Source organism: Taudactylus pleione, unplaced genomic scaffold (assembly GCF_031769625.1).
Source record: "Taudactylus pleione unplaced genomic scaffold, aTauple2 ptg000507l, whole genome shotgun sequence".
Taxonomy (NCBI): Eukaryota; Metazoa; Chordata; class Amphibia; order Anura; family Myobatrachidae; genus Taudactylus; species Taudactylus pleione.
The window spans coordinates 3,138,282-3,163,784 of record NW_028284909.1 but is presented as its reverse complement, the minus strand read 5'-3'; the positions used below and the strand labels follow the sequence as shown (position 1 = coordinate 3,163,784).

Genomic DNA, 25,503 nt, shown 5'->3' with positions numbered 1-25,503 from the left:
TTTACAAACATCCGGGATGCGATGCATTCTGGAGATTGGCCCCTCAGCAAACGCCATAGCCACTGTAGGCTATGGGCTACACTTCGCATAATTAGCCGGGAGACTGTTCCTCCGGACCCCTCCCAGGCAATGGCGCCATGCATGTACAGTCAGCGAGACTACGCACGCGCAGCAGCCCTGGCAGCTCTCCGGGCATATCGCAGGGACGGGCTCCTTTTCGGAGCCCCTGTCCCTGCGTGTGCCGGGTGATACATTCCGACAATAGGATCGTATCGTGCAATGCGATAATAGGGGGTAATGTCATACCCAGAACGCTTTGCAGTTGCAATCATTAATAAATGGGGCCCTAAATACATAATTACAGTGAGAAACTAGCATAATTATGTAGAGAAGACAAAGTGGAGAGGGGCCTTCTCATATGGGAGCCAATTCATGATGTTAATTATCGGGGTCCGAACGGATCCCGATAATTAACATTATTTCTGACTCACCGTGGCTGCCGGATCAATTCATCATTCCTTTTCGGAGCAGTGAATCTTTTCTGTCGGAGCAGTGACGGGACTGTGCATGCTCTGTAATCTTTACGTAATCATTCAATCCGAGCACTGACATAACTTTTATATATATATATATATATATATATATATATATATATAATGTAATCTTCTTGTCAGTACCATTGTGTACTTATGCATTTTGTTGTATGTGTTACCCTATGTACGGTGCTGCGGAGCCTACGTGGCTCTTTATAAATAAAATCTAATGTTAATAATAATGAAATGATCTTACTTGATGCCGAAGATTTTTGCTAAGAGCGAATATTAAACTGATTCTCCATGTGACCAGCTCAGTACCTGCTGACTAGCCATAAACTGGCTGGTAGGGAGGGAGCTGACCACCAGCTAATTAGGTCATTGTTAATACTTCTCTTTGTTTGTACAGTACATTACTCTGACCTTTCCCTCCATTATGTTTCAAAACAGCTCTGTGACAAAGGGTGGTAATAGTGGGAAGAAAGAAATGCTGAAGTCATTGAATGTCCCTCATGCTGGGTACACACTAGCCGATATATATCGTCCATACAGCTGGTGAACGATATATCTGGTCAGTGTGTGCTTACGATATATATCTGTGAACGATGTTGTTCACAGATATGCAACTGACCTGCTGCACGGTAGATGTGACATATTGTACAGATATATCGTTTACATTGCGCACTGTGTACACACAATGAAATGACTGAACAATATATCGGGCGCAGAATCCACTGAATATGACGTTACATTTGTCAGGCATGTTCAAGTGGAGTCTGCTGGGCTGATGATTAGTAAGTCTGTATGCACAAGATCATTTGTGCATAAACCTTACTAGTCGTAGGAACAGGACCATAATAGGCTTTCCCTTCTGCTCCACGGGAGGTTTCTGTCCTCCCTGTGCGGGCCATGAAGCCCCTGAGAGCATGATGTCATGTGAGGGGGCGGGTCCGACAGTCCCGTTAATTATAGCTCTGACCAGATCATCCACAGGATGCTGCAGGGGGGCTGTTAGAGCTGCAGGGAGCCTGCCTGGAGCATCCTGAGGATGCTATGGTAGCCCTGCAGTAGCGATTCTGGCTACACCCTGAAAGCCAGATCCAGAGGCTGTGGGTTAGTGGTGGTGCCATCCACAGGGCACTGTTCTCTGTACACTGGCACCACTCGCACACCCCAACTTACTGCACTGCGTAGGAACAGTTGTCCGGTCGTTTTGCTGGCTGATCCGTTGACTCAGTGTGTACCCCACATTAGCGCAAAATCAAGATCATTGTTCAAACCTAAAAGGCAACGCCAGTGGTACCACTACCCTGTTTAGATCAGGTTTTAGCACCGACTTCCTAACTGTTATCTTTTACAGATTGAAAAATGCTAAATTTCTTAGGGCAGAAACATAGAATGGTAGAAAGTCAGTAACCCTGCAGGCAATTCTGTATGAAATATGACATATAAGAAGAACTCACTACATTCAGTGGTTATATGGAGACATATAAGAAGTGCTCATTACATTCAGTTATTATGGTCGCTGCGCCATTTTCCCACTGATTTATGCTCTTCTTCAGTGACGGCCGACATGGGACTGGAGAGGCAAGAATAATTATGGGTCCAGGGTGTGCGGTGTGGGCTCCCCTTGACTATAGATACGCCAATTTGTGGAGCCACATAAGAAGATCTCGCTACGTTCAGTGGTGATGTGGAGACATATAAGAAGACCGTGTCGGACTGGGGCATGAAGTGCCCACCAGGGGAATGCAATGGCAGGGGCCCATAGGGGCGTGACCAGCCATTGGGTAGGTGTGGTCATCAACTGGAATTGGTATGAAATACCGTCAGCCGCATGGCCGGCGGTTCGATTCCCGTCAGCGGCAGCCCGACAGAAGCAGAGTGCGACGCAGCGGAAGGCCGACAGCGCTGGAAATCCCGATCGTGGATAGGTAAGTATCCACTAACCTAACCCCCCTAACCCTCCTTAGGGGTGCCTAACCCTAACTTCCCCCTCAAGTGCCTAACCCTAATCCCCCCTCTAAGTGCCTAACCCTAACCACCCCCTTCCCCGCTGCCTAAACCTAAGTCCCCCGGGGGGGTGCCTAACCCTAAGTCCCCCCCGGGGGTGCCTAACCCTAACCCTCCCTCCCCCTAGCCTGACCCTAACCCTCCCGGGGGGGTGCCGAACCCTAAGTCCCCCCCGGGAGCCCTAAACCTAACCCTCCCCCCCCGCGGCTGACCGCTCGCGGCGCCCGGCATCAGTACGATCGTGATGCCGGGCGCCGGTCTCCCAACGTCGGGGAAATGCGGGCGTCTATATCTAGATGCCCGGCATTTCACCCATGCCGGGATAAGACAGTCGGGAAGCCGGCTGCCGGTATTTAGGCAGTCGGCTTCCCGATTGCCTCTCCATCAACTAGAGGGGCAATGCCATCCCACAAAAAACACAGCATAGTCTTATAATAATATGTGCCCCTTTTAGTCTATAGTAGAATAGTAATAGTAGAATAGTAATCGTATGTGTGGTAGGAGTACAGAGAATGGTTCTTGGAAGCCATATTGTTGTGTGATCTTATAAATGTATAAGGCATCAGACAATGGTCAAGACATTAGAAGGGATAGTTATGTTAAGGTGTTCTCGACAGAACCCAAGGACAGGACAAAGGGGGTCATTCAGACCCACTCGTGAGCGGCAGTACGCTCGCAAGTGGGTCGATGTTCCCCACTGCGCATGCGCGAGACCCGGCGAGCGACGGGCTTTCCATCGCTCCGGGTCTCGCACCAAAGGGGGCGTGCTGTCGATGTTGATTGACAGCACGCCCCCTTTTTTGGGCGTGCCGGGGGCGTGCCTGCCAGACGGAGGCATTCCCATGGGAACGCCTACCGTCTGAAGCCGGCCCCACTGACATCACTAGTGATGTCAGTGGGAGTGATTTTGGCTCTGATAGAGCCAAAATCACTCCAGGGCTTGTGGCTGGGAAACCCGACCGCAGGGTTTCCCTCGCAAGTCCGATGGTCGCGATGGTCAAGACCATCGCGACCATCTTTTTGCACGCTCATATATGCTGTGGGTGGTGACCCACAGCTATACGAGCGTCCAGGAGGACGCTCCATTTTAATGGAGGAGGGCCCTGATTCAGAGCGAGCGCTCTGGTCAGAGCATCCGGCTCTGAATCAGGCCCAAAGTTCACTGTTTAAGTTAAGCAAATAGTGTCTTATTGTTACTAGATATGTGGACAGACATTACTAATCCTGGGTCAACAGTGTCTGAGTACATACATTACACCCCTCATAAATAGTTAGATGTCCAACATTCATAATTGAGGCAACAGTGCCCCCTACTATCTATTCTTTCATCTTTCTTTTACTTAATATTTCCAAATGACATTTAAACTTGTTAAACTGCTTAAGTATGGGGTTTTCTCCCTATATAAGATGTAACCTGTCAGTATACAGTTAGCCTTTTGTCTATGCTCGATGTATGAGATCCCAGCTCCAAGGTGTTGGAGGAGAGGCTCCTGGGGAATGAAGCCATCTATGTTTTAAGTAGATCTGAAAGCAAGTTAAGTCCTTTACTTTGTCATAAATGTCTTTTTAACATATATTGCTTGTGTGGCTTGATCAGCTCTTTGTATCCAAGAATCGTATGCTCGTTCCACCGAGAACAGTATGCGCCCCTTTTATTAAAACAGTAATAATGTGCACTCTTTAGTATTTAAAGAAAATGTGGGTCCCTATCCGTGTAATACGCAGGTTCTCAAATTCCATCCTCAGGACCTCCTATCTATCTAATCTATCTCATCCTACTATGCCCAACCACCACTAGGAGATGCTATCCCGCTCACACCCATGTATTGTGCCTAGCTGCACATGGAGTTACTGAGAAAAATCCACACATGTATTGGTTACAGTATAGCAGTTTGCACGCTGAGCACTTTAGATGCCAACATGCACCCGTCCGAGTACAGTGTGACCAGGGGCTGGCTAGCAACTTTTTGCCTGGGGGGCAAATGCATGCAGGCGGACCTGGCAGAGGAGTAGCGTGTAGCCAGGGTGCCCGAAGAACGTGCGTGCTACGGCGCCCCCCCCCCTCAAGTGTTCCAGGGAGGAGGCTGGCCATATGGGATTAATGTAAAGTAAAAATAAAGATTAGGGACAGCCCCGTCGTGGTGCCCATATGCAGTGCCCCCCTGTGCCCCAGGAGAGGACCCCCTTATGCAGGCCTCCAGTAGTGCCCCCAGTAGTGATCCCCCCTATGCAGTGCCCCTTGTGCCCCCAGTAGTAAGCCCCTTATATAGTGCCCCCAGTAGTGGTACCCCCTATGCAGTGCTCCTTATATAGTACCCCCAGGAGCAGTCCACACCCCATGCAGTGCCCCCAATAGTGGTAACCCTTATGCAGTGCCCCTTAAATAGTGGCCCCAGTTGTAATCTCCCCCCTATGCACTACCCCCAGTATTGCCCTTTTTATAGAGCCCCCAGCAGTGGTCCCTCGATGCAGTGCCCCCAGTGGTAGTCCCCTCCCCCCTATGTAGTGCCCCTAGTAGTAGTCCCCTCTTCCATATGCAGTGCCCCTAGTAGTTGCCTCCTCCCCTTGTAGTGCCCATAGTAGTAGTAGTCCGCCCCTTGTAGTGCCCCAGTAGTAGTCCCCCCCTTGTAGTGCCCCCAGTAGTAGTCCCCCCATTGCAGTGCCTCCAGTAGTGGTCTCCCCCCTTGTAGTGCCAGCCTCCCCCCCCAGTAGACACACAGTAAAAAAAAAAAACACCTGAATCTCCGCTCCCGCCATCGCCATCCGCTCCTCCGTCTGTCCTTCCCGGGCCGGGCCGCTCTGTATTATGGGAGAGAGGTCATATGACGATATGACGCCTCTCCCATTGCCCACTGCGGGAGCCGGAAGATGGAGCGGCTACTGCAGTGGGCGCAGCAGCAGCTAATGAGAGTCTGACAGACTCTCATTGGCTGCTGATCAAAACAAACACACAGCTGCCGGAGCCGGCGGCTGTGTGTTTGTCACTTGTGTAGTGCTGACCGAACTCCGTCCGGTCAGCGCTACACACGCGGTGCAGTCTGTGTCGCAGTGACACAGACTGCCCGCGGCCCGCATGACGCTGCGGCCCGGGGGGCACATGGCACCCTGCCCCCGGCCCAGCCCGCCACAGAGTGTGACCACCACGGCAACTGACTAAGACAGTTCCATGGAGGAGGAGGTACTGAGGCTGACAGGAGTAAAAATAAGAGATGGAGGGGAAGAAGACTAAGGGGCAGATGCGACAGAGAGGGACAGGAGTGACAGGAGCAGCATGATGGAGAAAGAGAAGAAAGAAAGGGGGTATATAGAGACAGTGTAGCAGGAGAAAAAGAAAGTGGGAGAAAGAAATAGATACAATGGGGAAGATATAGGGGCCCATGTATCATTGTATATCTGCTGCTTAATCCCCCAAAACATCAATTTTCAGGGTTTAACCGCAAATATTAAGTTTCTCCCAGATGAATGAAGGAGGGACATCAGCAGATATCTCCGATACTTGCTGTGATCCCTTCATTCCCACTGGCAGCCGCTTCCCCCATAGGCTTCTATGGGGGATACGTTGCTGCCAAATGTACCAACTTACGGAATGCAATGCATTCAGGAGATTGGCCCCGCTGCTAACGCCATCTGAATATGGCGTTAGCTGCTTGTAGCCTATGGGCTACACATCGCGTAATTATGGAACAAATTTAGGTGGAAAGCGCTGCACAGACACACATAGAATCAAAAGAAGTGTAATAAATCACTATTTAATAAACAGTAATACACAATAATATATCTCCAGTCTACTGATACTAGAAGGTTAATGTCTGGAATAGCATGGTACACTGCTAACATAAATAAACAATGTAACAATACCAATGGATACAATAAAAAATGTCAAATGAATCGTAGATTAAAATGACTGAATAGTCCCTCCTACATAAAAATAAAGTCACTGGTAGGACCGTAGTGTTTATCCATAGAAAAAAGATATTTGTTATATGCTTATGGGCCACACTCTAAATGAAGCAGTAGTGGCTTTGCTAGGTGAATGAATCAGGACAATTGATGGCTGTTGTTAGTTGATGAAATGTCCACATATATTGCACATACCCACAACGTTTCCTCAGGTAGACAGATCTGTCACTGCAGCAATGGATATGTCCTCCGGCAGCACAGTGGGATCGCTGTTCCTACCAGCTGTATATTAGCCCTGCGGTCAGTGCTAGGACCCGTCCTCTCCTGTGGATATGTCCGTGCCGCACCAGTGTGAGCCGTGTCCTCACAGCCGAAGTCTGCTGTGTTGTAGAGAGGAAGTCCTACACCACACAGGGCGAGTGGGTCACGTTAGGAGTGTCAGCTATCCGACAATGCGGAGTAGCGGCGCCGGTGTAAGCGGCTCCACGGGACAGCAAGCAACAGCTAAAGAGATGTGGGAGTGCACAAATTGAACAGTCTTGTTCCCTTTAACGCGTTTCACCGCTAGCAGCGGCTTTATCAAAAAGGCAGCATAACTTTTCCATGTCCACAATGGGGTTTAAATAGCCTGTAGTTGGGCTCAAACACCTGTCGGTAGTTGATTAATTACCAGGCTTAGAATAGCATACCAGGTGCAGCTAGTTCCTTATCCACCATTAATATCAGTAGTTCCAGCAGCAAGCACATACTTTATTTTATTATTCAAAAAATGGTGAATAATGGAAACTGGAGTGAGAGGGAATACATAACAGAATATAAAATATATATATATATATATATATATATATATATATATAAAAAATAAATATAAAAAAAAAACATTCACATTGAGATGACCATATGCATATAGATATATATTCTCATAAAATACAAAAAATATATGTATATACATATGTCAATTCCCAAATACATGTATCCAGATGAAAAATAAATAGTAACTTAAATGATTTGACGTGTTATACTATAATGAGAGAATTTAAAAATTATTCATTAATATTCAGGACCCAATCAGCTACACTCATTTAATACAAGCCAAATGTATATTTAGATTATCGCAAAAATGATATAGAAAGTATATTTATAAGATGGTGAGGAAGCCACAAGAATAATAAATACAAGGAATTATTAATTCCTCTCAAGCCATTTATATAGAGCAGAGATACAGATACAAAATTAGATCTATTCATGTTGAACGTATGTTTCTATAATACACATATAAACGCATATAGACAATGCCCAGCGATTGAATCTAGACTAAAAGATATTTTGTAATGGTCAAAATATCATAACATTAATAAAAATAACATACACGTTTCTGCAAAATATGAAGGAAACCAAAATAGAATGAATATCTAACTGAAGTTCTGATTGAATATTGTGAATAAAAGTACATATATAGACATCAATATAGAGAAAAAGGGTACAGATATATACTAGAGCTCATCCACAAAGCAGATCTAAACAGTACCCGGGAATAGAGTCTGAATGAAAAGTTTTAAATAGTACAAAAAAAACATATGTATGGAAGGAAGTGAAGAGAGACTAAAGGGAAATAGTAAGGAGAGTAGCTAACCACAACTCTGATCAATACTACATTAGATAGTAGATGTAAATAGCTAGAGTAAATATCAGTACTCAGATTAGCTAGCCCTAAAAAATACACAACCCAAATGTATCTAGGGTGAACACCTTGAATTGCAGAAATACGTATGACAGGAACAGTAAAGTATATGTTTAGATGAATTCAAGATCTATTGTCTCATTGAGACCCTGCGGACTTAATGTCTGCATTTTAAGGATCCATGCAGCCTCTTGTCTACACAAGTGTCTGAACCTGTCACCGCCCCTTGGCATCTGTGGGATCTGCTCTACCCCCACCACCTTAAAGCCGTAAGGGTTACTGGAATGATGTTCCAAAAAGTGTCTAGGTACACTATGGTTGACACATTTCTTAATAATATTCCGTCTGTGCTCAAGGAATCTTTGCTTAAGTGGCCTGATTGTACGACCGATGTAGTATAAATTACATGGGCATATTAGCAGATATATCACAAATTGCGAGTTACAGTTGATGAATGACCTAATCTCAAATTTAGTAGGAGCCACCGAAGCCGACACATATTTAGTTTTATTAAAATATGAGAACACGTGATACATTTGTTGTGATTACATTTAAAACACCCAAGTACTTTAGGGCCCATAATAGTTTTCTGCACTGAAGTAACATTTGGATCATGTTTGCTACGAAAAAAACTAGGAGCTAAGATGTTTCTTAAATTTGTGGCCTTTTTGAACACTAAAGATGGTTTGTGTTCAAGGGTGGTCTTCAGGATAGGATCTGTTAACAATAGTTTATAGTTGTTTCTCATGATACCACACATTTTATTTGCGGCTACATTGTATTTTGAGATAAATGTTGGTCTCAAGGTATTAAAGTTAGTATCTAAATTTTCCTTATTTTTCCTATCTTTCTTGATATTCTTATTGGTGCCTTCCTTATCATGACCCAAAATATATGCTCTATCTAAAGAATGTGAAAAATCAAATGCTTCATCCAAAACTGCTTGTGGATATTCTTTCCTGGCGAAATCTTTCATCATTTCATCCGCATGCTCACGGAATTTATTTACCGATGTACAATTTCTACGGATTCTGTAAAGCTGGCTTTTCGAGACGTTATTGAGCCATTTCTTTTTATGATTACTGGTGTAGGGTATAAACTAGGGATGTGCAGGCTCGGTTCTACTCGGTTCCGTTCGGTTCTTTTTACCGGATCTTATTGGGTTTCAGCTGTCACGAGTTTTGGATAGCCAATAAGATTCGGTAAAAAGAACCGAACGGAACCGAGTAGAACCGAGCCTGCACATCCCTAGTATAAACTAGAGACATCTACTGTTTTTCTAAATGTAGAAACCGAAATCTTATTCTCAATCACTTCCAATGTGATGTCCAAATAATTAATTAGTGAGGGATGACAAACGTGAGTAAATGATAAACCAAAAGTGTTATTATTCAAATAACTAATAAAATGTGGGTGTTTTAAATGTAATCACAACAAATGTATCACGTGTTCTCATATTTTAAATAAAACTAAATATGTGTCGGCTTCGGTGGCTCCTACTAAATTTGAGAGGTCATTCATCAACTATAACTCGCAATTTGTGATATATCTGCTAATATGCCCATGTAATTTATACTACATCGGTCGTACAATCAGGCCACTTAAGCAAAGATTCCTTGAGCACAGACGGAATATTATTAAGAAATGTGTCAACCATAGTGTACCTAGACACTTTTTGGAACATCACTCCAGTAACCCTTACGGCCTTAAGGTGGTGGGGGTAGAGCAGATCCCACAGATGCCAAGGGGCGGTGACAGGTTCAGACACTTATGTAGACAAGAGGCTGCATGGATCCTTAAAATGCAGACATTAAGTCCGCAGGGTCTCAATGAGACAATAGATCTTGAATTAATCTAAACATATACTTTACTGTTCCTGTCATACGTATTTCTGCAATTCAAGGTGTTCACCCTAGATACATTTGGGTTGTGTATATTTTAGGGCTAGCTAATCTGAGTACTGATATTTACTCTAGCTATTTACATCTACTATCTAATGTAGTATTGATCAGAGTTGTGGTTAGCTACTCTCCTTACTATTTCCCTTTAGTCTCTCTTCACTTCCTTCCATACATATGTTTTTTTTGTACTATTTAAAACTTTTCATTCAGACTCTATTCCCGGGTACTGTTTAGATCTGCTTTGTGGATGAGCTCTAGTATATATCTGTACCCTTTTTCTCTATATTTATTTCTATATATGTACTTTGATTCACAATATTCAATCAGAACTTCAGTTAGATATTCATTCTATTTTGGTTTCCTTCATATTTTGCAGAAACGTATATGTTATTTTTATTAATGTTATGATATTTTGACCATTACAAAATATCTTTTAGTCTAGATTCAATCGCTGGGCATTGTCTATATGCGTTTATATGTGTATTATAGAAACATACGTTCAACATGAATAGATCTAATTTTGTATCTGTATCTCTGCTCTATATAAATGGCTTGAGAGGAATTAATAATTCCTTGTATTTATTGTTCTTGTGGCTTCCTCACCCTCTTATAAATATACTTTCTATATAATTTTTGCGATAATCTAAATATACATTTGGCTTGTATTAAATGAGTGTAGCTGATTGGGTCCTGAATATTAATGAATAATTTTTAAATTCTCTCATTATAGTATAACACGTCAAATCATTTAAGTTACTATTTATTTTTCATCTGGATACATGTATTTGGGAATTGACATATGTATATACATATTTGTATACATATATTTTTTGTATTTTATGAGAATATATATCTATATGCATATGGTCATCTCAATGTGAATGTTTTTTTTTTTTATATTTATTTTTTATATATATATATATATATTTTATATTCTGTTATGTATTCCCTCTCACTCTAGTTTCCATTATTCACCATTTTTTGAATAATAAATTAAAGTATGTGCTTGCTGCTGGAACTACTGATATTAATGGTGGATAAGGAACTAGCTGCACCTGGTATGCTATTCTAAGCCTGGTAATTAATCAACTACCGACAGGTGTTTGAGCCCAACTACAGGCTATTTAAACCCCATTGTGGACATGGAAAAGTTATGCTGCCTTTTTGATAAAGCCGCTGCTAGCGGTGAAACGCGTTAAAGGGAACAAGACTGTTCAATTTGTGCACTCCCACATCTCTGGAGCTGTTGCTTGCTGTCCCGTGGAGCCGCTTACACCGGCGCCGCTACTCCGCATTGTCGGATAGCTGACACTCCTGACGTGACCCACTCGCCCTGTGTGGTGTAGGACTTCCTCTCTACAACACAGCAGACTGGCTGTGAGGACACGGCTCACACTGGTGCGGCACGGGCATATCCACAGGAGAGGATGGGTCCTAGCACTGACCGCAGGGCTAATATACAGCTGGTAGGAACAGCGATCCCACTGTGCTGCCGGAGGACATATCCATTGCGGCAGTGACAGATACCTGAGGAAACGCTGTGGGTATGTGCAATATATGTGGACATTTCATCAACTAACAACAGCCATCAATTGTCCTGATTCATTCACCTAGCAAAGCCACTACTGCTTCATTTAGAGTGTGGCCCATAAGCATATAACAAATATCTTTTTTCTATGGATAAACACTACGGTCCTACCAGTGACTTTATTTTTATGTAGGAGGGACTATTCAGTCATTTTAATCTACAATTCATTTGACATTTTTTATTGTATCCATTGGTATTGTTACATTGTTTATTTATGTTAGCAGTGTACCATGCTATTCCAGACATTAACCTTCTAGTATCAGTAGACTGGAGATATATTATTGTGTATTACTGTTTATTAAATAGTGATTTATTACACTTCTTTTGATTCTATGTGTGTCTGTGCAGCGCTTTCCACCTAAATTTGTTCCATTTTTACTGTTGGGAAGATTGGCAATTATTCCCAGGTGGCAAGCGGCAGCATATATCACTTGCACATTTTCACTTGATCAGTGACTGTTTGGCGCCTGATATATTGTATTTATTTAACATCGCGTAATTAGCCAGCAGAGGTTTCCCCCGGAACCCTCCCCGGCAATGGCGGTTGCAGATGTGCAGTCAGCGTGACTGCGCAGTAGCCACGACAGCACTCCAGTCACATCGTAGAGACAGGCTCCATTCGGAACCCCTGTCACTGTGTGTGCCGGATGATACATCCCGGCACTATGTTCGCATTTTGCAATGCGATCATGGGCATACTACCATGCCCAGTTCGCATTAATTAATGGTCCCCATAGCATAGAAAGAGAGAGATGGAATAAGCGGAAGAGGGAAAGAAAGCTCAGGCAAAGCCAGGGACAGTTACTAGTATATTTAAAAAAATATAATCTTTGCCACATTTTTTTTGTAAAACAGTACTATCCAGAGCCCCTGCAGTGCCCCAATAGCAGCACTACTACAGTATATTATATATATTACCACCTTAAATAATAGTTTTCCCATATTTCTGTAGTGTAATGATCCCAACTCCCCTACCTCCTCATCCTCTTGAACCACCTGCACTGGTTTACTTACCTTAGGCTTCTCTTACTCTGCTCTTCATGCTTCCAGCTTGTCTCTTCCTGGCAGCTTCTCTGACAGCTCCTCTTGGCAGGTGCTGCGCTGTGTCTCTCCTGCATCGTCTGGGGAGCCCACATGCAAACTGGGGCTGACATAGCTGGCTCTCCGGCAGCCCAGTCCAAGCCTGTAAGAAGAACTCACTACGTCAGTGGTTGTGTGGGGACATATAGACATACTGTATATGTGGAGATGTATAAGAAGAACTCCCTATGTTCAATGGTTGTGTGGAGACATATATACAGTATGTGGCAATGTTTAAGAAGAACGCACTACGTTTAGTGGTTGTGTGGAGAGGAGACATATATAAATTTATGTGGAGACGTATAAGAAGAACTCACTACATTCAGGGGCTATTATATAGTGAGGGGGGGGGGGGCGCCAATGCTCTCTCTGGCACAGAGCACCAAAAAGACAAGTTACGGCTCTGCTAGGGATGATAAAGAACAAAGCAGTGTCCTTCAGTGTCCCAGCTGGAATCAGTTATGTATGACATGATCTGAAGGTCACCGCCAGAATGAACGTCCTAGAGTTTAAACAGTTTAGTAAAGATAGATGACATATTATAATCATCCAGCATTTATAAAGCACCAATGTGAAATGCTGCACAGACATTACATGAAAATGTAAGTAGTACACGATGCCTTGATCTTAAGGGCTTACTATCTACAGGGCAGAGTTGAAACAAAGAGGAGCCTAAGCTGGCCACAGACAGGCAGCAGTTTCTGCATAGAGTGACAGGATCACTTCCCAATTTGACAGCTCATGTCAGTGTTCAAGCCGGACCACTCCTATACCAAATGATCCCACACAGGCCAATAACACTCATCACTGTTACATGTAATAACGGTATGTAGTGTGACATATACAGGATGATTGAGCACTGTAATGTATTTTATTATATAAACATGCATATTAGCAAGTTTTCTATTGAGACTCCTCTTTAATATATTGCTGTCTGTGGGTTGGGTACGGGATCCCAGCGGTCGGAATGCCGGTGGTCAGAATATTGACAGCTGCATCCCTACAGTCAGAATCCTGATGCCTGAAGGTATGTAGTCTAACCCTAATCCTAACGCTCCCCCTAACCCACAGCCTAAACCGAACTCCCACCCCTGGGCGATCTAACCCCAACCCTACACCTAACCCTCCCCCCAACCCACCTTTACCGCAGCCTAATCCCAACTCTCCCCCCTCAGCCTAACCCTAACCCCCCCTAGTGCCTAACCCCTAACCTTACCCTCCCCCCAACTCACCACCGCAGCCTTACCCTAATCCCCCCCACAGCCTAACCCTAACTCCCCCCCCCCCCTGGAACCTAACCCTCCTCCTAGTGTCTGAGCCCTAATCCTACACCTAACCCTCCCCCTAACCCCAATACTTGACGCTGGGATGCCAGCGGTCGGGGTTCTGGGGCCGGGTTTCCGGCTGCTGTTGGGATTCCGGTGCCGGTCTTCTGAGCACCGGCATCTTGACCGCAGGGATGATGACTATATCCCCTGTCTGCAAATAGTGTTTTCTGCATGGACAGTTGTAGCCACAGTGACACCAAATGAAATCGATGTAATAAGAAATAGGAGGCATATAGCAACACACAATAACATAGAATACATTTGTTTATAGTAAATAATTAGCATTTGTACTAGTTAAAGTTTTCCTTTATAATAATAGTGTATATTGTGTAGACCACTAAATCAGCATGCCATGACTGACTGCCTGTCTGCCATGCTGGGGCTTGTAGTTCCACAACAAGCCAGAGAGCTTATTTAGAATGTAATTAGTCATAAATAATATCAGGGGATGTAGGTTGTCCATGGGCTTACCACTGTATAAGCATTGGTGGGATCTGAATATGTAGCACTAGCAACAACACCAGTGTTTAAATGGGAGATGTGCAAAGGAAAATTGTGTTCTCCCTGGTTTTAGTTGAGTATGACATCTGCTCACATGTGATTGTAACGCAATGAATTTCAGTGCAGTAATAATTAACCCATTCCTTCCTGTGCTTGTCCTCAGGTTATGGATACACCACTCCCCTCACAGACTCCGGGAAAGCGTTCTGCATCTTCTACGCACTGGTGGGAGTTCCTTTCACCTTGCTGGTCCTCAGTGCAGCTGTCCAGCGTCTGATGGACATCTTTACCTACAGGCCCATTCACTACTTCCAGATTCATCGGGGTTTTGACCGCAAGAAGGTCACAAGGGTCCATTTCATGCTCATGAGCGTGGTGGTGGTAACACTATTCCTAGTGGTGCCATCTGCCATATTCAGCACCATAGAGAGCTCCTGGAGTTTCCTGGATGCATTTTACTTCTGTTTTATCTCTCTCTGCACTATTGGGCTTGGAGACTACGTCCCTGGCGAGCAGGACAACCAGTGGCTCCGGCAGCTCTACAAAGTGTCTGTGGCCTGTAAGTATGGGGTCGTGGGGGTGGCAGAATGGATGGACGTAATGGTACTGGTTTCTTCGGACATATGCAGTTGTCTTCTGGTTGCCCTATTCCATGGCAGAACCAGACACACTGCATGTCATTCTCTTCTTAATTCTCATTCCATTATAACACATGATCAATCAAAAGAACTTATAGAATTTAGCTAGCTCATTTTGGAATGAGGAAGGAATGTGGTATGTGTAAGTGAGTAATGGTAAGAGCGTCACTTAGCCTTGGCCTCGGGAACTAAATAAGAACGTATTTGACATAATGCGTTTGTAAATACGTACAAAAGGGCAGAAAAATTAATAAATAAACTAATAAACAGATTGTTTTGTATTAAGTTTCCTATAGAATGGCCCAGGATAACAGGGATGACTGTTCCTTCACTGCTAGAAGGCAGGACAGTCCCTATCGATTGATGCTTTAACCTGACCTCTTAGTCCTAGACTCCCCGTGCTACAGGATGGGCTCTCAGTTTGCTGGCCCGCTAGCGAAATAAAGACTCTGAGGGGTTACGCCTCGTGTAACAAATAATAAATTTTATTTTTATATTGACCAGGCTGATCTGTAAACTGGCACTAGCAGAGCATCCAAATTCCTACAGCCTCTCTTTAGAGACAAGAAGACTTGTAGGGACCTCCCCACTCCCACTGGGGTGCTATGTACCCTACTGCATTCTGCCGAACGTGCTACAGAAGGTCTACTGGGACATACACTTAGAGAATAGTGATGTATTCCCTAGTGTGGTTGTAGCTGCACTAGTAACTTGCATGTCCATATTTATTTATTTATTTTTGCCTATCTCAGTTGCATGAGGTACTGACAATATACAGTACAGTTAGTATCATAACAGACAAGAGACCATGTCCATATTATTGAGAAATTACGTCAGTGATTCCCAGCCAGATTGTCACCAGACGCTATAGAAAATGGGTTGGATACGGGAGGTCAACACTTGTAAGCAGCATGTTTAAAGTTCTAACACCCGCAGGGGGAAACAACTTAGTAGCCTTACATCTGTGTCTGGATCCCAGCGACGGCATTGTGAGGTCCCCATACCCACTGGTGACATAATGAGAGTCAACCTCCTAACTCCATACCATAGAGAATATCTTTACAATACCAGATAACTTATATATAAATTATTAAGGTGCATTTGATTAGGACTATGGCACCTTTTTGCATTAACTCTTTATGTCCTGCTTGTCTGTATGTTCCAGTTTAGAAGTGGGTGGGGATAGAATAGTCTGTAGCTGATCGGGTCATCTCAGTGTTCACAGCAGCACAAAGTATTTTAATTTGTCTGTGCACATCTTGTAGGAAACTGTTCTGTCCACTCATGTGAGTATGTATGTGAGGGCTATCTGCCCTGTCCAATGTTGTTGTGTGTACACCCCTAAGTTAGTCCTGTGTAATCTCATTGGTGGTTGGTGCTACTGGTATCATGTAGAGAAGGATTTATATATACAGTACACAAAGAGAATCCCTATGTGCAAAGAGAGAGTTAGCCTTCTATAACAAGATGATATGTGCAGAGGCCACTACAGCCACCATTACAATACACATATAATATACAGGATTGGAAGGAACCTTGGTGAGCTTTAATGCTTTACCCAGCTAATATATGGTACTAATACTGATGTTTGCAATGTTCTGGACCTCACTATTATTTCCACCTCTCCTTACACCTGGACTGTCCTTCCTATATCTCATTTCTATGTTGGGTTTTTCTGTCTCTTTTATAGCTCCTTCACTTTCGTTCTCACAAATTTCAAAATTGTCTCTCTTTATTGTTTTACTTATTATATACATCTCTAATATTCCTCCATCTTTTTGTGGTTCCCAAACTGTGCACTGGGGTGCCTCTGGACACTTGCAGGGGTGCCTCAGGTTGGTGGTCCAGCACCAAATCAAATTCTTTATGGTCAATGTAATTTAACTATGTGCACAAAAGGAAGCACCAACCTGTCCACCACTATTTAATAAAAACATAGGGATTACAGGTAAGCACAATTTAGGGGTCCCATGAAAATAATGCTGATGCACTTCCGTGATTCAAAAAAGTTTGGGAACCACTGCATTAATGGCTTTTCTTTTCTTACAAGTCCTTTCAACTCGTACATCTCGCTCCCTTCATACATCCTCCATGTTTCCCATCTGTAACCCTTATTTGTGCTCCTGCTTGGACCATGTCTGACACCTAGGCATGGGTCCCTTCTCTCCTGGATCCCCCTTTCCTTCACCCTAACATATAATTATTTCTTCTACAGTCTACCTCCTACTTGGCCTTATGGCCATGCTGCTCCTGCTGCAGACATTCCACAAAGCCTCAGATCTCCATGGACTCACTGACCTTTTCTACCTCCCTCGTCTGCATGACCAGGAGGACCAAGAGGCCATTCTGGAGACCTCAAACTCCACTGTCAGGAACACTGAGCCCAAAAGGCAACTCACTACAGGGGCACAACCTAGCTATTCATCAATCAATCGGTAACCCAGGACAAGATGGAAATTGGTCCCTGAAGACGCCAATCCTGTTTTATGTATGTTGATATTAATATTTAATAAGCCACTAGAGGCCCCCATTTACCAACGAAGGCTAATACCAGTGGCATTTTTCATTTATTATCACTGTGATACAAATGAAAAATTCACTGGTATTTACCAATACTTACCCCTCCGGCGAAGTCCAGCAAAGTCTTTGTCCTCTGCAAAGTCCTCCGCTGGGCTGCTTGCAGCTTCATGCTGCCAGCGACGGGGCACCAGTGTTATGCGCATGTGTATGACACAGGGACCCGGCAGTGCCTGGCTTTGCGAAGCCGCAAAGGCAGCGCTGGGTCTCCATTGCCGGTAATGGGGACCACATTGCTCTCGCCATCTATAAGATGCCCAGAGAGCAATGCTGTGAGAAACAGCGGTAATCTTAGATTATCGCTGTTTGTTAAATGCAAAAACGAGGACATAACCTCTTCAGCGAGCACTAAAGGGGGTTATGCTTTATTGGTAAATGGAGCCCTAGGTGCCCATCTGTTCATTACATATAGAGAGATCACCTGACCGCGGAGTCACCTCTATTATCTCATAGGTTGGTGCAAATATGACATCACCAATGGGATTAGAACCTGTTTACATTATGATTAGAGTAGAGAATGTTGTATGTGTGTGTTATACTGATAGTGCCACACTTATTATCATAGTGACTTGTGCCTTTGTTTTTACAAGTACTTTTTGTTTATCTTAATTCTCTATGTACATCGGATGTTTCACACTAACTGCATATTCATAACAGGTCACATGAACGGTTCCCTGTACTAGGATACTTTATTATCACACATACATTGTGTACGTACCTGACTGAAATAATACCAATAATCTATTTATTATTATGCCTGTGAGAAGCATTTTTCTGTGTAATAACAGCGGAGAAGAGATCTCTGCCGTCTGTACTGTTCCTACACTGTCTCTCCTGTAAATGGCTCCACATTTCTATGCAGCTGCGGTTAGGACCATTGAAGCCAGAAAATCACACAAAGGACAATGATACCCATTAGTGAGACAATGGAGTTATGCGGATTACCGATATCCTGATTTACTAATCCTAGGGGGAGACTTGCACAAAAATGTTTAGTAATAATTAACACTTTATTTTTCTACTAAGGATGATAAAAAGGGAATATAGATATTGTTGGTGTAAATTACCTTTTAATGTGCTTGAAAATACATGTAGCGTCTTTTAAGCAGATCTTGGAAAATATAATTATTGTTTAGCAGCAAATGTCCCTGACATCCTGTGTATACAGACCTATACCTGCAGCGTCTCACAATGTTTCTGTATCATGAGATTAGATTTAAAACCCAGGAGGAGGACGCAGGAATTGTCTGTGCATGTTCCTCTTCCTGGTAAATATGTATATTGTTAGTCTGATTTTAAAATGCATCCTGTCATCTCCTCACAGTCGGGATACTGGAGCCGACATTGTGACCGTCAGGATCCTGACTGCTGGGATATCGGACCCAACACATTGAAACCAGGCAGTATTTGAGCATACAAACTGAATCATTTAGTTGCACTGAACAAATGGTATCTCTAGTCTCAATTAAAAGAGGACATTGGGCGGGTTGCATAAAGTATCTAATTTTGCACTCCTCACATTCATGCATAAATAACGCTGGTATGTATGAATAAAATCACGTAGGACAGCTCTCCCGATAAGAGCTGTCCTTTGCGAGAGAGGGACGTCCGGATTTAGGCAGAGGCCCCTTCTGCACATGCGTGCCACAGGGGACACTGGGAGGGATCCAATTGTATCCCTCTTTGTGAACTTTTGAAAGAGAAACCCATAGACTTCTATTGGGCAGCGCCATCTGAAGATGGCGTTGCACGCCAGCTCAAAGCTGCAGAAAGCTTTACGTTCCGGAGCTTAGTGGATATGAAAAATGTGGTCAAACCCTCGACAACTGCATTTTCGAGGATTTGACAGCAGATTAGATCATAATGCATCCCGCCCTTTGATTTAGGGAATGTTTCTACTGAGAGGGAAGCATATGCCTGGAGATTACTAGGCGGACAATGTAGGTTCACACTAATATTGGTTCATCACACAGAATGGCTGCCTACATTGGGTGTGGGTGACAGGTGCATTTTAAACACTTGATGCCAGTACAATTTAAAGAAATAAATTAATATTATTTATGCTGATAGAGAATGTACCGGTTATATTATGAACCTGCTGAAGTTCTTTGTAAGATCTGTGTGTTTATTGAGAACGTCCTGTAGTCTCTCGGGTTAGGGCTATGGCTATTCTGATATTGACACCATAAATATATTCTGGTGCCATCAAATCTTAAAGAACTTTTCAACCTCCACATAACTTTAATTTATCGCCTTCCTGCAAGCTTTACTAAATACATTGCTTTATATTTATAACTTTCGTTCAGTTAAATTTAATCTATTGACTTGCACATGCCCTTCTGCTGCTTGTACTAGATACATTATTATTCTGTGTCTCTTACTCATGCTTGCACATCATCAGGCAGAATTTGTTGGCCTGAGACTCTACACCAAACTGCTCTATGGATAAAACTGTGTCCAGTGCAACCCCAACAGCAGAGTGTGTCATTACCTGGGCACTGAAAATAAAAAATTCGCTGATAATATAAATACATCACGGCTAACAAGTACATAACACAGCATTACATACAGATTTACGTATCTCAAAAATTGCTGGAGAACATGACCATAAACCGGTTGTTAAAGAAACATCCCCTTTAATCAGTTTTTTTTTTCATTGAATCTTCAGTGAAACTGAGTAAATAACAGGTAGAACAGTTTAATTTATAGGTAAGAAGAGCTAGTTGCCCTAAACGCCCCCAGGACACTTACACTTCTTTCTAAAGGAGAATAAATAGGTGAGACCACAGGTTAGACTACAACCGCCTGGTGTCCTAGGCAGAGAATTATCCTTTATTTTAAAGAGGCAATCTTCTCCTGATGAAGGTAATCCACAAATCTGGTAGGCATAATAAAAAAATAAAATTATTATTTTTTAAATAACTATTAAGTCTAATCAATATATAGCATACTTGCCTAGTCTCCCGATTCGGACAGAATCTCCCGAAAATTGGGTGGCGCTCCCTACCCACCGGAAAAGTAGGCAAGCCTCCTGGCTGGCCGCCGACCCCCCGAACCCCTCGCCCGAAATTCCCAGACAAAACCCTGCAGTGAAGGGGGGGGGGGGGAATGATGAGATTCTCGCTGAATCGTGTCATTATGACCCCGCCCCCTACTTCACAATGCCAGTAATCTCAGAACTGTGTCGCGTGGGCTGGGCTAAAAAGACACAATCGTGTGGCCATGCCCCCCACTCCACCCTATTGGCAGGTAATATCCCCGGCCGCGCCCCCCTATGCTGTGCCGTGCCCCCCCGCTTGGACAACCTGGCTGCCCCCCTCCCAGGGGCTGACAGAATGTCAGCAAGCATGAGTTATAGCCCTACAGTTACCATTACCATCTATCAAAGGGAGAAAAGACTTATTGGCAGTGAAAGTTGGTGTTTTTGCAACAGCCCCCCACCAGCATTTGGATCACAGAGAGAGAGAAAGTAGATTTATTATGAAAGCTGTTTATTTTGGTGTGCAAGTGTTTTAGTGGCTGCAAACTGCTGGCTCCCATCCTTCCACGAATAAGGCAGATGGGGTATTCTGTAGTGTAAGTGCTATAGCGCATACAATAAAAACTAGTATAAATGTTTTTTTAGAAATAAAATCCTTTAAAAAGACTATTGTATAATGCGCCACACAGGAGATTCCGTTTATATTGCAGTCATTTTTATTGTAAAATGTTTTTATATTCATCATTATATATTAATGTATTAGTTAGTAATTGTTAATACAATAGTCACACAAATTGTATTCTACTAAAGGGATGCAGTGATATTACCGGCGGACGGGATGCCGGCCGTCGATATACCGAACCGCATGAATCCCGTACATCCACGGCCGGGTAAGTATTCTCATGTCCCCGAGGAAGGGGGGTTTACGTTTAGTCTCCAACGGGGGGAGGTTAGGGTTAGGCACCCCCCCGGGAAGGTTAGGGTTAGGCTAAGGGAGGGTTAGGGGGGGAGAGGGGAGGGTTAGGGTACGTTCCTTCCCTCGTCGGGATCTCCTGTCGAGCTTCTGCGGTTGGGATTTGAACCGCCGGTATTTCGATACCATTCCCTACTAAATATATTATCCTGTATAAATAATTTCATTATACTCATGTATTACTTTCAGTCATCTGCTTCTTTGGAGTGGGTCTTCTTGTCATCAGGGTTAGTTGTTGCCAAATCTAATTTTAAAATGCACTTATTTACACTTAGTTTATAGCTAAACTTTGCTCATGTTAATGATTCAGCATTTATAATATTTCAGTTAAGCAGTGTTCCACTTTCATTGAAAACCCCACAATGGGTCTTATCCAATAACTTAATGCTGTAATCTATGGCAAATGGACATGTGCTTTTACTTCATGAAGTGCACTAGAATAATTACATGGCCTGGTTGCTATAGGTTACATCATAGTACACTGAGCCGTTACATACAACTGTATCACTGTAATGGTAGATCTGCACAGAAACACTTTATAGAAAGAGTCTCCGTGCAATCTGTATATTAAAGAGGAATATATTAGGGAAGTATGTGCACCTTTCCTATACATTTGAACGATACTGCCCTTATAGGGTATATTTACTATACAGCGGCTTTGAGTGATAGCGGCATTGGAAATAAATGCTAAGCAGGCCTGATTTAGCATTTTGTTTCTATTGCTATTTTAAATCTATTGGTCAAAGCCGCCGATGATCAGTGTGTATGACAACCCGCTGCTTAATAAATATACTCCCATGTAGATTTATCAACACTTCTAAAAAAGAAAAAGTGGAGATGCTCTCCATAATAACCAATCAGATTATAGCTATCATTTACACTGTATTAGATAAATGATAACAAGAATCTGATTGGTTGCTATGGGCAACGCCTCCACTTTGTAGAAGTTTTGATAAATCTCCCCCTTAGATAGCTGTAGATTTCATTTTATGATCTGATTTACCTCATCAAATAATGAGTTGTGCCATTTCATTTATTTATTCTCTCCTATATTATTGTATGTATAATAAAATAAAAACTGTATACTCACTTCCTCTGCCTGATGTCAATGCAGTAAATTTGTTTTTAATAAAATGTTATTTAATCACTTTTTATGTTTTTATCACGTTTTATGTTATTTTCGGTCAGGTGTAGATGTAAAGGATTATGGCGATGTGTGATCTGAGTGGCTTGCTTGCTTATACTCATGCCGTGTATAAGATGTCATGTGGGTATATATATATATATATATATATATATATACAGTACTGTGCAAAAGTTTTAGGAAGGTGTGGAAAAAGAATGCTTTAAAAAATAGAAGTGTTAATAGTTTATTTTTATCAATTAACAAAATGCAAAATTAATGAACAGAAGTTAAATCTAAATCAAACCAATATTTGCTGTGACCACCCTTTGCCTTCAAAACAGCATCAATTCTTCTAGGTACACTTGCACACAGTTATTAAAGGAACTCAGCAGGGAAATTGTTCTAAACATCTTGCAGAACTAACCACAGATCTTCTGTGAATGTAGGCTTGCACAAATCTTTCTGTCTCTTCATGTAATCCCAGACAGACTGGATGATGTTGAGATCAGGGCTCTGTGGGGCCCATATCATCACTTCCAGGACTCCTTGTTCTTCGTTACGCTGAAGATAGTTCTTAATGACATTGGCTGTATGTTTGGGGTCATTGTCCTGCTGCAGAATACATTTGGAGCGAATCAGGCGCCTCCCTGATGGTATTGCATGATGGATAAGTACCTGTCTGTATTTCTCAGCATTGAGGACACCATTAATCCTGATCAAATCCTAATTTGCTGATTCTTATAATTGTAATCCGGAAGGATTGATATGCACGGGGGTACAACATGTGAAAAAAACCTGGAGAGGAGGTGAGAGGTTTAAAACATTGTGCTCTAGAGAGGTATTATGGATGTTCAAAATGAACATCCTGGGTCCACAGGGGTTAAATGAGAGCATTGAATTTTAATCTTTCTCATGAAAATTTATAATTTATGTGAGGAATTAGTGTATAGGTTACATCGAGATATATATATATATAGTATATATATTTCCCTTTTTCAGCCTTTTGAATTTCCATTTTTTTATACTAAATTTCTTATGGTTGGGAGTGAGGAGCTGATTCAGACCCGCTCGCTAGATGCGTTCGCTCGCACCCAGTGTATGCAAATCCAGCGCACGCCCAGCAAGGCATTAGCACACCCACTATGTCTTGGCATGCGAACACTTTGTGTATGCAGACGCCCACCATCCTGTCTTAAGACGCCCACTTTCACACGTCATCTCCAGGAAGTGTGATTTCTCCTGTTTTACCATCTTGATTAATGACCCGATAACTTAATTTCTACAATTGCAGGTGAAAATGTTAATTGCTTTTGTAGAAATCAAGTGATAATGAATAGACCGCTAAATAACATGATCGAGCATTATTTCACAACAACCTCACACTATGTTATCCAGTTAAATGTTTATTTATTACCTACTCAACGGCATATAAAAACCCTGCGTGATGAAACAGAGATTTCACATTTTGATTCATCTGTCCACAAAACCTTATTTCAGTCTTTAGTAGTCCACTGACGGTGCCTGATGGCCCAGGAAAGCCTCTTTTCATTGCTGCAGCAGCTGTAAGCCCTTAGCCCATTGCTTGTTCCCTGATAAAGACCTTTTTTTATAACTCTGAAATTGACATTATCTTTCATTTTTTCGAATCTAAATTGTTTTGTTTAACCTCTAGCAGCTTTCTGCTTACCTTTTATACCATTTCAGATTATTTAATGGACTTAAATTTGAATAAAAATGGAATAATGGGGATATTTGAAAAATTTTGACAGAGAAAAAGAATATGTGTGTGTGTGTATATATACACAGGGCCGGTGCAAGGTTTTAAGGCGCCCTAGGCAAAGTTTCACTATGCCGCCCCTGCTTCCTCCAAACTCTCCGCCTAGCCCCTCACGAACATATCTACTCCAGCTCCCTAATAGTACACTATCGCAAGTCAGACTGCATTTGCGAAAAAAAATGTGTAGACTCAAAAAACGCAAATTAGATATAAGATAGATGGATGGATGGCTAGATAGATAGATATGAGATAGATAGATAGAGCGAGAGAGATAGATAAATAGATATTAGATAGATAGATAGATATCAGACGGATGGACGGACAGACATAGGACGGACAGACAGACATGGGAGAGACATGGGACAAACATACATGATAGAGACATGGGATAGACAGACATGAGATAGACATCAGACAGAGATGGGAAAGACAGACATGGAATAGATACACGAGAGAGACATGAGACAGATAGATAGCCAGCTGCAGGGAGGGAGTGGCACAGTGCAAAACATAGCAATTAAAAGTAAATTGCAGGTGTCAGTTTACATTTCTGACACAGGAACACCACCATGGTGTCACTACATCAACTGCAGCTCTCATCCCAGCACAGGCTCCTCGAGTCTGTCTCTTCTAAGGGGCGGAGCTACTGCCTGGCTGCCTGTTAGTGAGGGAAGGAAACTGCAGGGGACAGGAGCTGTGCTGTACGATGTCTGGCTGCCGCTGTCTGTGTGAAGAGTGACAGGCAGCCTAGCCCCAGCCTAACCTAGTGAGACAGAGAGCAGGGGATAGCAGTGACTGCGCCTGTAGTGCTAACCCGCGCAGTTTCTAGCAGGGGAGGGGAGGGGGAGGTTAGGTTTATGTACCCCTGGGGGTGGGTTAGGGCTAGGCACCACTGGGAGGGTTAGGT

The 25,503-nt window shown here is 43.0% G+C and overlaps 1 protein-coding gene across 1 annotated transcript in view; it reads left to right on the top strand.

Moving 5' to 3' along the window:
* KCNK6 (potassium two pore domain channel subfamily K member 6) overlaps positions 1-22,822 on the top strand; it is a 48,312-nt gene extending 25,490 nt beyond the window's left edge. The window contains exons 3-4 of the mRNA XM_088450171.1: positions 14,689-15,084; positions 17,379-22,822. Of these exons, the coding sequence (XP_088306297.1) occupies positions 14,689-15,084; positions 17,379-17,602 (620 nt within the window). The 3' untranslated portion in view covers positions 17,603-22,822. The remainder of the gene's footprint in view (positions 1-14,688; positions 15,085-17,378) is intronic.
* The last annotated feature ends 2,681 nt before the right edge of the window (positions 22,823-25,503 follow it).